The 13627-nt window shown below is 35.3% G+C and overlaps 1 protein-coding gene across 1 annotated transcript; it reads left to right on the top strand.

Moving 5' to 3' along the window:
- The first annotated feature begins 5745 nt into the window (after positions 1–5745).
- Positions 5746–12692, top strand: LOC107759712 (anamorsin homolog). Its single transcript, XM_016578009.2, has 8 exons — positions 5746–5949; positions 6030–6177; positions 7453–7607; positions 7691–7771; positions 8379–8538; positions 8630–8763; positions 11298–11372; positions 12428–12692. Exons 1-8 carry the CDS (start codon positions 5947–5949, stop codon positions 12464–12466), a joined length of 795 nt encoding a protein of 264 aa, XP_016433495.1. The 5' UTR covers positions 5746–5946; the 3' UTR covers positions 12467–12692.
- Positions 12693–13627: the final 935 nt, after the last annotated feature.

Here is a 13627-nt window from a genome sequence, read left to right on the forward strand (position 1 = left end):
ATTAAGGTATGTATCATTATAATCATCTTATTTATGGCAGTACATATCATATGCTCACCGTTTGCAGATTACTTGTGCGCTTGGGTATCTTAAATAGTTTAAGTACATTGCAGTGATTAAATAACTATTTCCTTCCGTGCTCAACTCTTAGAGGACCTCAAAGTCATCAAACTAGCTATGCACTAATGTCATGGACTCCCTGGATCAAAATATATCTTTAAGACATTTTGAAGAACTGTGAGAAATGAATTGACAAGCAATAATTTTTTAATTACTTTATATTTATTGGAACATATAAATAATGTTAGTCACGTTCAATTCTATTAACACCATATATATCAATAATATAAAGTGAAATGAAACAAGTATGTAATTTCTACTTTATGGCGAGAATAAAATGAAATAGTAGATTGTTAACATGCTATAGCTCTATTTTCATTTCTTTTACCTTAATCGTTTTGTTTTCATTAATTGTTTATTATTATAATTATTTTTCTAACTTATTCATCTTTTATGATAGTTTTCACTATGTCAAATTTATCAAAACTTGAATTTGTGGCACTTGACATCACCGGAAGGAACTATTTATCATGGGTTCTTGATGCTGAAATTCACCTTGACACTAAAGGTCTTGGAAATACTATTATACAAGGAAATGAAGCATCAAATCAGGATAAAGCGAAGGCCATGATTTTCCTTCGTCATCATCTACATGAAGGGTTAAAAATTGAATACTTTAACTGTAAAGGATCCACTTGAATTACGGATTAATTTGAAGGATCAATATGACCACCTAAAACTTACGGTATTACCGAAAGCTCGGTATGAGTGGATACATTTAAGGTTGCAATACTTTAAAACCGTAAGTGAGTATAATTCTGCTATCTTTAAAGTAAGTTCTCTATTAAAATTATGTGGAAACACTATCACATATGAGGACTTATTGGAAAAAACATTTTCTACTTTTCACACTTCAAATGTGGTGCTACAACAATAATACCGTGAAAAAGGTTTTAAGAAATATTCTGAGTTAATCACATGCCTACTTTGGCTGAGCAGAATAATACTCTATTAATGAAAAATCATGAAGCCCGTCCCACCGGGTCAGCTCCATTTCCGGAAGTGAATGATGTAGCAACATATGATAAGTTTGAAAGAAAATAAAATAATTACCGTGGTCGTGGACATGGTCGTAAAAATGGACGTGGCAGGAGGCGAAACAATTATCGTCATTATGGTGGAAATAAATTGGAGAACAATAAGGGTTCTCAAATTAATCATTCAAAAAGTAAAGCTAGTATGTGTCACCGATGTGGTATGAGAGGTCATTGGGCACGCATCTGTCGTATGCCAGAACATTTTGTCAAACTTTATCAAGTCTCCCTCAAGAAAAAAGAAAATAATGTGGAAGCACACTTGACCTTTCAAAATAATGATGATGAAGCAGGTCCCTCAAATAAATATGATTCTAAGGCACATCTTGCATATAAAGATGATGATTTTGAAGGCCTAACAAATATTACTCATTTAGAAGTTGGAGGCTTCTTTGAGGATATTGACTGAAGAACTAATCATCTTACTGGGGAATGAAGCTATAAAAGTTGTTATTTTTATGTTTGCAACTAGTTTATTTTTCTTGAGTGTATTTTCCTAATGCATCATGTGTTGCTAGTTTCTACATTCCTAATGTATTTCTTAATGTTTTTTTTTTCGCTTGTCTTTCATATTTCTTATGATGTATTATTTGTTTTTTTTATGAAGAATATAAAAATTCCTCAATCTTCAGTTGGACTCAAGATTAATAAAGATGATATATGTCTTATGGATAGTGCTACAACACACACTATTTTAAAAGATAAGAGATATTTCTCTTATTTGGTAATGAAAGAAGCGAATGTTAATACAATATCCGGTAGTACAAGATTAATTGAAGGTTCTGGAAGAGCCAATTTATTACTACCAGGAGGAACAAATTTGGCTATTGATGAAGCACTATATTGTAGTAAATCTCAAAGAAACTTATTAAGTTTCAAAGATATTCGCCAAAATGGCTATCATATTGAGACTACAAATGATGAAAAGATTGAATATATTTATATTACTACAATAATGCCCGGTAAGAAATATGTGCTTGAAATGTTACCTGCTCTTTCCTCCGGCTTATACTACACAAATATTAGCAGGATTGAAACACATGTCATAGTAAACGAGAAGTTTACTAATCAAGATAATTTTATTATTTGGCATGACCGGTTGGGCCATCCTGGTTCTAATATGATGCGTAAAATAATTGAGAAATTTAAGGAATTCTCTTGTGTTGTATGTTCTCAAGGAAAATTAATTATTAGACCATCAACTATTAAAGTTAGGATGGAATCCCCTGCATTTCTGGAACGTATACAGGGTGATATATGTGGGCCCATTCACCCCCCATGTGGACCATTCAAATATTATATGGTTTTGGTAGATGCATCTACAAGATGGTCACATGTGTGCTTACTATCAACTCGCAATATGACATTTGCGAGATTGTTGGCTAAAATAATAAAGCTAAGAGCACAATTTCCAGATTATGCAATTAAGACAATTCATCTTGATAATGCTGGTGAGTTTACATCCCAAGCCTTTAATGATTATTGTATTTCAACTGGGATAACAATTGAGCATCCGGTTGCTCATGTTCATACACAAAATGGTCTAGCAGAATCATTGATCAAACGCCTTCAATTAATTGCTAGACCAATGCTTATGAGAACAAAACTTCCCATTTCAATATGGGGTCATGCTATATTGCACGCAGCAGCACTTGTGCGGATAAGGCCCCCAAGTTATCATAAAGTCTCCCCCATTACAATTGGCTTTTGGTAAGGAGCCAAATATTTCCCATCTTAGGATCTTTGGTTGTGCGATATATGTTCCAATTGCTCCACCACAACACACAAAGATAGGTCCTCAAAGAAGGTTGGGGATATATGTTGGATATGAATCTCCTTCTATTATAAAATATCTAGAGCCGATGACTGGAGATTTATTTACGGTAAGATTTTCTGATTGCCATTTTGATGAATCAGTATATCCAACATTAGGGGAAGAAAATAAGCAGCTGAAAAAGAAGATAGACTGGAATGCATTATCACTGTCTCATTTAGATCCTCAAACAAATCAATGTGAACAAGAGGTTCAAAAGATTATTCATTTACAAAATATTGCAAATCAATTGCCAGATGCATTCACTGACCTACCAAGGGTGACTAAGTCACATATTCCAGCTGTTAATGCTCCAATTCGAGTTGATATCCCGGCATGACAATTAATTAAAGCAAATGAGTCTAAGCCATGCTTGAAACGTGGTAGACCAATCGGTTCTAAAGATAAAAATCCTCCAAGAAGAAAAGGAGCAAGTGATCAAAGTGAACATAACACAGAGGTAGTAGCTCAAGAAGAGCCCCAAGACATAGCAAATGATAAGACATTAGGAGAGGTTCAGGTACCTGAAAATAATGAAAATGAAGATATATCAATAAGTTATGTCTCAACCGGGAAAAGATGGAACCGAAATAATATTGTTATCGGTAACATTTTTGCTTATAATGTTGCTGTTGAAATAATGCAACAAGATGAGGATCTTGAACCAAAATCTGTCAATGAATGTAGACAGAGAAATGATTGGCCAAAATAGAAAGACGTTATCCATGCAGAGTTAACTTCACTTGGAAAACGTGAAGTCTTCGGACCCATGGTTCGAACACCTGAAAGCATAAAGCCAGTAGGGTATAAATGGGTTTTTGTGCGAAAACGGAATGATAAAAATGAAGTCGTTAGATATAAAGCTCGACTTGTGGCACAAGGGTTTTCCCAAAGGCCTGGAATTGATTATATGGAGACATATTCTCCTGTAGTGGATGTTATCACCTTCGGGTATCTCATAAATATGGCAGTGCAAGAAAAACTTGATATGCATCTAATGGATGTTGTTACAGCCTATTTGTATGGATCATTAGACAACGAAATTTTTATGAAAGTACCTGAGGGATTTAAAGTGTCAGAAGCATATAAAAGTTTTCGAGAAACTTGTTCAATAAAGCTTCAGAAATCTTTATACGGATTGAAACAATCAGGTCGTATGTGGTACAATCGCCTGAGTGAATACCTGTTGAAAGAAGGGTACAAGAATGATCCAATTTGTCCTTGTGTCTTTATAAAAAGGTCTTGATCTGAATTTGTTATAATCGTCGTGTATGTTGATGATTTAAATATCATTGGAACTCTTAGGGAGCTTCCAAAAATAGTAGACTGTTTAAAGAAAGAATTTGAAATGAAAGATCTTGGAAAGACAAAATTTTGTCTTGGTCTACAAATTGAGTATATGAAAGATGGAATATTTGTCCATCAATCAACATACAACGAAAAGATTTTAAAGCGATTCTATATGAATAAAACACATCCATTGAGTACCTCGATGGTTGTGAGATCACCTGATATAAAGAAAGATCCATTCCGACCTCATGAAAATGATGAAGAGCTTCTTGGTGCCGAAGTATCATATCTTAGTGCAATTGTGGCATTAATGTATCTTGCCAATAATTCCCGACCAGATATAGCTTTCTCAGTAAGCTTATTGGCAAGATTTAGTACTTCGCCAGCACAAAGACACTGGAATGGTATTAAACATATATTCAGATACCTCCAAGGGACTATTGATATGAGTTTATTTTATTCAAATGAATCCAAGCCATCATTGATTGGTTATGCAGATGCAGGATATTTGTCTGATCTACACAAAGGTCGATCTCAGACATGCTATTTATTTACAAGTGGAGGTACAACCATATCATGGTGTTCAACAAAACAAACTATGGTTGCTACTTCTTCAAATCATGCAGAGATAATAGCCATTCACGAAGCAAGTCGAGAATGCGTTTGGTTAAGATCTATAACTCAACACATTCAGCAAACATGTGGTCTTTCTTCGAAAGAGAATATTCCAACAATATTGTATGAAGACAATGCTGCATGCATAGCTCAATTGAAAGGAGGATATATTAAATGAGATAGAACAAAACACATTTCACCGAAATTCTTTTTCACTCATGATCTTCAGAAGAATGGTGAAATAAATGTACAACAAGTTCGTTCAAGTGATAATTTGGCTGATCTGTTCACTAAGGCGTTATCAACCTCAATATTTGAAAAGCTGATATATAAGATTGGAATGCGTCGTCTTCGAGACATTAAGTAATTTTTCATCAGGGGGAGTAACTACACGCTGCACTCTTTTCCTTAACTAAGGTTTTGTCCCACTAAGTTTTCCTGGTAAGGTTTTTAATGAGGCAGCAAACAATGCATATTATAAATAACTATGTACATCCCAATATTTTTTTGTAAGTTTTTAATGAGGCACATTATCTTACATGGACATCCAAGAGGGAGTGTTATGAATAGTTTGTATATTGGATACTACTTTGGATACTACATTGGATGCTACATTGGGTGCCTATGTTGTGAATAATTTAAAGATTAAATTTCCTACTTTATGTCCATCATCTTTACTTTTTATGCCTATAAAAGGCCATGTAATTGTAATGGAAAAATACACCAAAGTAAAAGAAGAAAACACTTCTTCCTTCTTTCTATTTTTTCTTATATACATTTTACTGCATTGCTTTTGTTTTATAACAATAATCTGTTAATTTTTTAGAACTTTTGGGAAACTTAAAGGATATTTTAGCTTAAGTGAAATATTATAAGGACGTAGTGAAAGTTGGGGTGAAAGAACAGGGATGATTTTGGTCAAATTCTCAACTGGGGCAACTCCTTTCTCTACTTCCACCGCCGCGCGTTTTTCACGAAGAAAGCTTCGCGCCCAACTGTTTGTATATCAATTGGAAAAAAGCAGCTGTCCGTCGCTGCCGAATTTCGATTCCATTTAAATTTTTCTTCACCACTATGGTAGGTTCTTGTTTCTTATTTTGAATATGTTTGCTTTTTTTTTTTCTTTTGAATTTGGATTGGATTTTCTTCTATTGTAGGTCGGCCAAATTGGAGGCGGTGATGTACTGGTGCTTGCTGAGGATGTTATGGTACCAGTTAGTGTGGTATCCAGTGCAATCAGCATCGTAAGGAAAGAGGGGATTGAGAATTTGAACCCTAATATTATTACTCAAGCTTCATCCCAGAGTAAATTTTCTCAAAAAAAAAAATAAAATCTCCCTTGTGTCGGCTGAACTGATACTTCTCTGCTCTGCTTATGCTGTGACTACGAGTGACTCATTTTGATGAAACTGTTTGCTAGTCTATGTGGTTTTTACTATGTTCTTGGATTCTTTTTTCTAAGTCCTTTGCTATGTTTATTTATTTAATTTATTTATCACTATGTTCATACCTATCAAAAGAAGAAGTTTGTTGCTATGTTTATCGGAGGTTTTATATGCAGAAGATTTTCATTTCAAATTTGTTTTTGGGATTTGATGATGAAAGAGATAAGGTAGGAATTTTCTATAAAGTGGCCAGGTTTATAGATGCCATTAAAGGGCAACACAACACCATAATTTCTTATGGTTTTATAATGGCATAATGATAAGGAGCCTCCAATCACATTCTCAACTCTCAAGCAGTTGGGCTGGCCTTTTGTCTTGTCCAAATAACTTATGTTTAGTTTTTATGGTTATGTTTATATATATATAAAATTTCTCCAGTAGTGCCTCTCTTTGCTAATGCTATGCTTCTATAGCGTTTTGAAGATTATCTTTTTAATTTGATAATGAAAATTGGGTTTTGTGTTAATCTCGACGCATTTCTAAGCTTTTCGTGTTTGACAAGTCTGAGGACTAGTGTTTGTGTTGTATGGGATTTGAGGGCAAACTAGTACACCATAATAGATTGTGGTGCCAATTATTAAGATGTCCTTTTGTCCAGAGACTAATCAGTGTGTTGGAATTGCAATATTATACTGTAAGAATTGTGTCTGTTTTTGTGATGTAGACCAAAAAGATAAAGAGGGACTATATGGATTTTCTTGTGCTGGGTTTTCTTTACTTAGTTTTATAGCATTCAAAGCCCTTGTTTATTTCATATATTAGATTATTAACTCCGAGACAAAGGGAAAAAGCTCTTCTTCACCTTAATGATGTGATGAAAACATGAAATTGGTATGTAAGAGAGAAACGAGACAGATAGATCGCCCTGATCCAATACAGTTCCAATACTTTACTGATCAAAAGGAAAAGACGGAGAGGGGTGTAGGTGTGGGAAACCATCTGCAGATAATAAATTTCCAACTGGGTTAGGATAGAAAGGGAGCTTGTCTTCTTTCTTTTATTGTTCTTTTTCCTTTTCCTTTTCTGTGCTCTCTGCTTAAGTGTTTAATACCCCTCTTTTGTAAGTGCTTGCCTCGTGGCCCTAGATTCTTGTGATATTGAATCTTTTCCCTGTGTTAACCTCTGGTTATTGCAGGCCTGACATCAGTGAAGTCTGCTTCTATGGATATTGTTGCTCTCATCTGTAGGTCCCTCGAGTTTCCTAGTGATAAGTTGTGTGGGGACATTTCAAGAGTGTTGAAGCCAGGTGGAACAGTCCTACTTAGTCTAAGTTCTCAGTTAATCTCGAAGGTTACTGAATCCTTCCTTTGTGCGTATTTTTTCGTGGAAAATTTGTATGCATGTGTGAATTGTCCTTTCCATCTGAATTGCAGGCAAACTCTACCCATGAGCGCACATTATTGTTAGCTGGATTTTCTGATGCACAGTCATCTGAAGCTGGCCAGTCCTTCGTGGTTAGTATTATATCCATGTGCCTTTATTTAGCTTCCTGTCTTCCTCCACCCCCTTCAATACAATGATTCTTTTATCAGAGAACTATTAAGTTCCTTCTTCCATTTTAAATTCTCATAACACCTTTTATATGATGAATTTAAATTGGCATAACACCTATTTCATGGCATGATGACGCTCATTGCTTCATTATTATTTGTGCGACATCAAATTTGCAAGTCTAGGCATTTAGATAAAATTTGAAGTTTATTCAGTTTTCAACTGATCGTCGCACCAATCTCATATGTTGAAGTTATTGAAGGGACCCTTGAAGTTAGTCATTATAGGAACACTTAAATTAAGTCCAGTTTTTTAGGAGTCCTTCAGTTTGGCTATATATGTATGATGGTGTTATATGGATACATGTGAAATTTAGAGACTCTTAGCTTTAGAGAACCCATGTTTGTTTTAAAGATAAATAATTGCGATGGAATGATTTGGACCAAAGAGGATAGACAAACACCCGACTCTCCTACTTGCTTGAGATTGAGACGTAGTTGTTGTAAACAAAACTTGAAGTTATTGATCTTGACTCAAATAAATTGTGCGGTGAATTTAATCTCTGAACAGATAACAGCAAAGAAACCTTCATGGAAGTTTGGTTCATCCTTCTCTATCAAGAAAGTCACAAAAAGTTTGCCGAAAGTTCAGATTGATGATGATTCAGATCTCATTGATGAGGATAGCCTTCTCAGTGAAGAAGATCTGAAGAAACCTCAATTGCCAAGTGGTAATAACGTGCACCAGGATTGCCTCACTCTGACATTATCAGTTTCTCCATTAGTTTTTGAATTCAATTTGATGTACACTTGGTGGTGCAGTTGGTGATTGTGAAGTTGGAAAGACAAGGAAAGCATGCAAAACTTGTACGTGCGGAAGGGCTGAAGCTGAAACAAAGGTGCAACTTGGACCAACGGCGGAGCAGCTGAACAATCCTCAGTCAGCCTGTGGCAGTGTATGTCTCCTTCTATATTGATTTCTGTTATACTAGTTGATTACTCTCGTCTTCCAAAACTACTGTGGAGTGATGGAGAAGCTTCAACAGCTCTACGATACTATTGCCTCTATGTGATTCTTTTGGCCATGAATGGTAAGGTTGTGTTTGGTTTTCATAATAGAAACTGATTATAATATCTGAACTAAGCGATTATTGAATAATTAATTAGAAAATAATGACTTACATGAAAATCTTATGCTGGTATTATTTCTGACAGTGATTCCTCATATAATAACTAAAACCAAATAGAGTTGATGAAACAAATTTGATAGGAATACTGATTAAATAAGATAACAAACCGTGTCATCCTTGTCTAGAATGATCCATGAGAAATTCTATTTCAGATTTTTGACAGAAAAGGAAACACTGACAGCTTGAGTAGGTTCTCCTTTGTTTTTGTATGGTTCATTTGTATTATCGTGAGATAATTTCACTACGACCTGATGGAGCTACTGACCATGATCTAGACTCAAAGGGCCTTCTCTCCATATTTTATGTGAGTAAGGCTAAGTGAGCCCACAAGAAATTCCACGCTGAAACCTTTCTGTAATACTGAAAATTGAGGGACCCCCTCAACAACCGTCGAATATTTTTGGAAGGTCCAGAAATTTTCTTATTTCTATCTTCCTTTTCATTAATCATTTTGGGTGCTTAAGACTTAATTTGATTAGTTACCTTGATGATTTGTCCTCCCATATCCTGATGTTGTGACTTGAAAGGAAACAATTTTGATCATGAAATATTATGGGGCTTTGGCTTTTTATTAACTCTGTTGATTTCAAGTTTCGGCAGCTCATATCTATTGGTGCTTCTGTGGTTCCTGTGTATTTATAACCAGGCCACAGCACATGAATTGGAGCTGATTTACTTCCATACGCTCTTGGCACCTAATCAACCTATAGCTCTCAGTAAATAACACCGGAGAATGTCGAAAACTTTGCAAACAAACTACTTTTAGCAACAGGATTATCTTATGAAGTTGGCATGATATTAGTTTAAATAGAGTAACGTGGAAAATGAAATTCATATAACCGATCCAAACTTATTTGGGACCGAGGTGTAATTGTAGTAGTTGTTGAGGATCATTTTATGAAGCAAGCAGCAGTTTGTGATGATAATTAAGCAGGTCCGCTGAAACGTCAATTTTAGTAAATAATGATGTGGAGACAGCTGTTTATATATGGAAAAAAGGTTGTGAAGAACTGAAGATTGCATTTCCTAACTTTGGCTTCTATTCTAATCAGTCAATGTGTTTGATTTTGTAATTAACTTTACTGCTGCAGCCTCCACGGCCAAAGTTTCTTAGATAAGAGTACTTTTCATGTTTGAAATTTCTGCGAGTGATGCAGTTCTTGAGCGTTAATAAATTTTGGCAAAGCAGAACCGAAGCTCTTAACTGGGGTCGGCCAAGTTTATCCACCAGTCGTTTTTGTTGTTCAGTATTGTTGAAGTGATACAACCTTGAAGCATGCTTTTGAAATTGGTGACTTTTGGTAGAGATAAAACTTTTGGCAAGTTTCTTTTGGAATATGCCATCTTTTGTGCTTTTATCGCTCTGAGGACAGGGCACTGTCTTCTTGCTCATGGAGGATAACCAGGACGTTCCAATTAAAATGCAGCAAATACCTGTATGATCAGAAACGAAAGATCCCAATATCCCTAATCGTTTTAATTCGTGGATTATAAATCCTTGCCATTCCAGAAACTTTTCCCATTTTTATAGTATTGCTTTACTGGTAACGGTATTTGTTATAGCCTTTCCGCCTATTTTCCGTCTCTTACAATGTTGATATTATATTATCTCTTTGGTTGCTGCTGCTAGTAAGGATCTATCATCTCTGTTCGCCTTTTGAACCGAGGGTCTCCCGGAAACAACCTCTCTACTCCTTCGGGGTAGAGGTAAGGTCTGCGTACACTCTACCCTAGTACCCTCCCCAGACCCCACCTGGTGGGATTTTACTTGGTCGTTGTTGTTGCTGTTGTTGTTGTTTGAATGAAAAAATTCTTCTTTCAAAGTATTCAGAATGGTGTTAACTTTTAGCCTTTTAAAAAATTGTTCGGTGGCTATACAAAAGTAAAGAATCTGCTCATTTTTGTGCGGTTTTCTATGAACTTTACTGTCTATATATACTGATAGTTGCCTTTCACTATCTCAATTCAACTCTGAATTTCTAATAAATTTTTGAATAGGTGCATACGCTAGTGTCTTTACTAGTCGTCAAGCTAGTACATCTAATTTGAGTGTATAGGAGGGAGTACTTAAGTTGAGTAGTTTCTGCAGAAAACTGAAAATCTGTTTTCAAGTGCACTGGCATCTACCGATATACTTGTATATTTGGTTGTTGATTGGTGTTATAGTGTGATTTAGCAGACAGCTGGACAACTAGTTGGTTTCTTTCTTTTGATTATTACCTTCATTGATCAGCCTTTGAGTCTTGCAATTAGTCTTCTTGTTAATTGTTTTTTCTGGGACATGTCTTCTATGTTGACAGTGTGGTCTAGGTGATGCTTTCCGTTGCAGTACGTGTCCTTATAAGGGTCTTCCTCCGTTCAAACTAGGCGAAAAGGTACATGGCAAGAACAAGTTATTCCCCTCTATTTTTCTATTTCCTTCTCTAGGTTTCATTATGCAGGAATAAATATACATTTATATATTCCTTACTTACCTAAGGAAAAAGATTGCAGTATACATGAAGATGATGTGTACTGGCATTTTATTGTAATGATGCCAGTATTTATGGTGAACATGAAAGTGAAACCTTTTGATTAGTGACCAAAATCTGATTGCCTCTTTGAAGCTTTTATCTCACCAATCATTTGCTTATGGAAATAATGCATTTAGATTACAAGCAACGAAGTTGTGATTCTGCTCTTTGTTAAAATCCTGAATAAGAGGAGGGTAATATGAACTGGTTTATGATTGGCATCTAAAGTATTCTTTCTTCGTAAAAAAAAATAAAAAATTCTAGAAGTTCTGATTTGTGTTACTTTGCTTTGATTGGATCTCACGTGTGGCTCTCTTAAAATATGAACAGACCCAGTTGACCTGTTTAAAACCGATGGTGGATCCTAAATATAGGACTATATTTATGTAAGGCTTTGAAGTGATACCGGTTGTTAAATCTCATTGGGTTTTGCTTGTTGGTGGTTAAGAATAATAACTTATGTCTCATCGTCGTCACTACCATGTAAAGAAAAAGTTCTTTTGAGGATTTAAAAAGTTCTCTTGGTATTGAGTTTTGAATAAAATTCCAATATACATTATAAAAAAGAAGGATTTAAAAAATCAAAGCCAGATTGTCTAATTATCCTGGAGGAGAGCGAATCTTATTGTCACAACCAGATTTGTTTATTGCACATAGTTGGGGCCTTGGGCATCTGACTGATGCTACTGATGATTTGGTTGCTTGATTTTTTTGTTTTTGTTTTTTGTGAAATGGGAAACCATTTAGTCCAACGCGATCAGTTATGGCTGTTGCACTTGATGTTGTTCTTCACTGAGCATAATAATGATTCCTGGGGAGCCCTAGTCTCTGGTTGATTTCATTATTATATTCTTGTTTGCATTGTGATGTGTGATAAATTCCAATTGAGTATGACACCTCTCTCACTGCTTTGGCAGGTTACGCTTTCTGGGAATTTTCTTGATGCTGACATCTAATTGCAGATGATAATAATCGATATGAGATTGCAGAAATAGTTATAATTAGTTCAAAATTAGTTTGTTCATTTTGGTTGAGGTGAAATAAGTGAATGTGTAATATGGATTCTTGAAGAAGTGAGGGAAATAGCAGTGGAGTGGACTGTGAACTCCTGTAAGACTTCTAAGAGCTTTTAGAAGAGACTTGGATTTATATGACAGAATATAAAGGTCCCTCTCTCTCTCACACCCCTTGCTCTGGTATCTTGTGTATATGATCATTTGGTGTTTGTTGCTCCATTCTGCGTGACAGTATTTTTTTTATTTTTTATTTTTAAATAACTTTGGGTAGCCTTATCCCTCTATTTTTAACGCAACCAATAGTTTTCGAAATTTCACCAGATTGCATGTGTTCTTGAGTTTGATAGCGGATGGTCCATGCTCGTTTTCTAGTGCTTAGTACGGAGACTTATAAAGATAAATGTTCCATTATGCTTGAATGCAATTTACTAAACGACTGGACGTGAAAGTTAAAATGTCAGAAAGGGGTAGTCAATAGAGTAAATTTTATTTTACTTTCTTAAAGGCAAATAATCCACCTTTTGAATGAGACTGATAACTTCCTTGAGCAACGCTTCCCCGTTGGTTTAGGTAACAACAACAACCATTTAGTTAAATCTCACTAGTGGGGTTTAGGGAGGGTTGTGTGTATGTAGATGTTACCCTTACCCAAGGGGGTAGTGAGGCTATCTCCGACAGACACGTTGGTTTAGGTAAGAGAACTCTATTCAGAATGAAATTTCTTTGAACATTTTACGCCGAGCGAATAGGGACCCCAAGGCTAAAGCGGAAAAAAGCCTAGAAGTGAGGCTTCGAGTTGTAACTTTTTGTTGTTGTTGGATTGAATTAATTTTGATTCATCGACATCAATTTATGTAGAGAATACCTTGAATTGGACAGTTGAAGAATTGGAAATCACTTCGCACTATTTGGTATGCAAAATCATAAAACATTTTCAAAATGAAACTGGAAAATTCTTAGGGCTATTATAAAAGATTGTAAATACATGCTAAAAGCCAACAAGGTCACTATTAAACTAAACATACTTGGATGGCAGCAAACCAACATGAAAATTTTCGAGCAAATGAACGTCAAAAACATGAAGAAAATTGAGATTTTTGC

This window comes from Nicotiana tabacum, chromosome 11 (genome assembly GCF_000715075.1).
Source record: "Nicotiana tabacum cultivar K326 chromosome 11, ASM71507v2, whole genome shotgun sequence".
Classification (NCBI taxonomy): Eukaryota; Viridiplantae; Streptophyta; class Magnoliopsida; order Solanales; family Solanaceae; genus Nicotiana; species Nicotiana tabacum.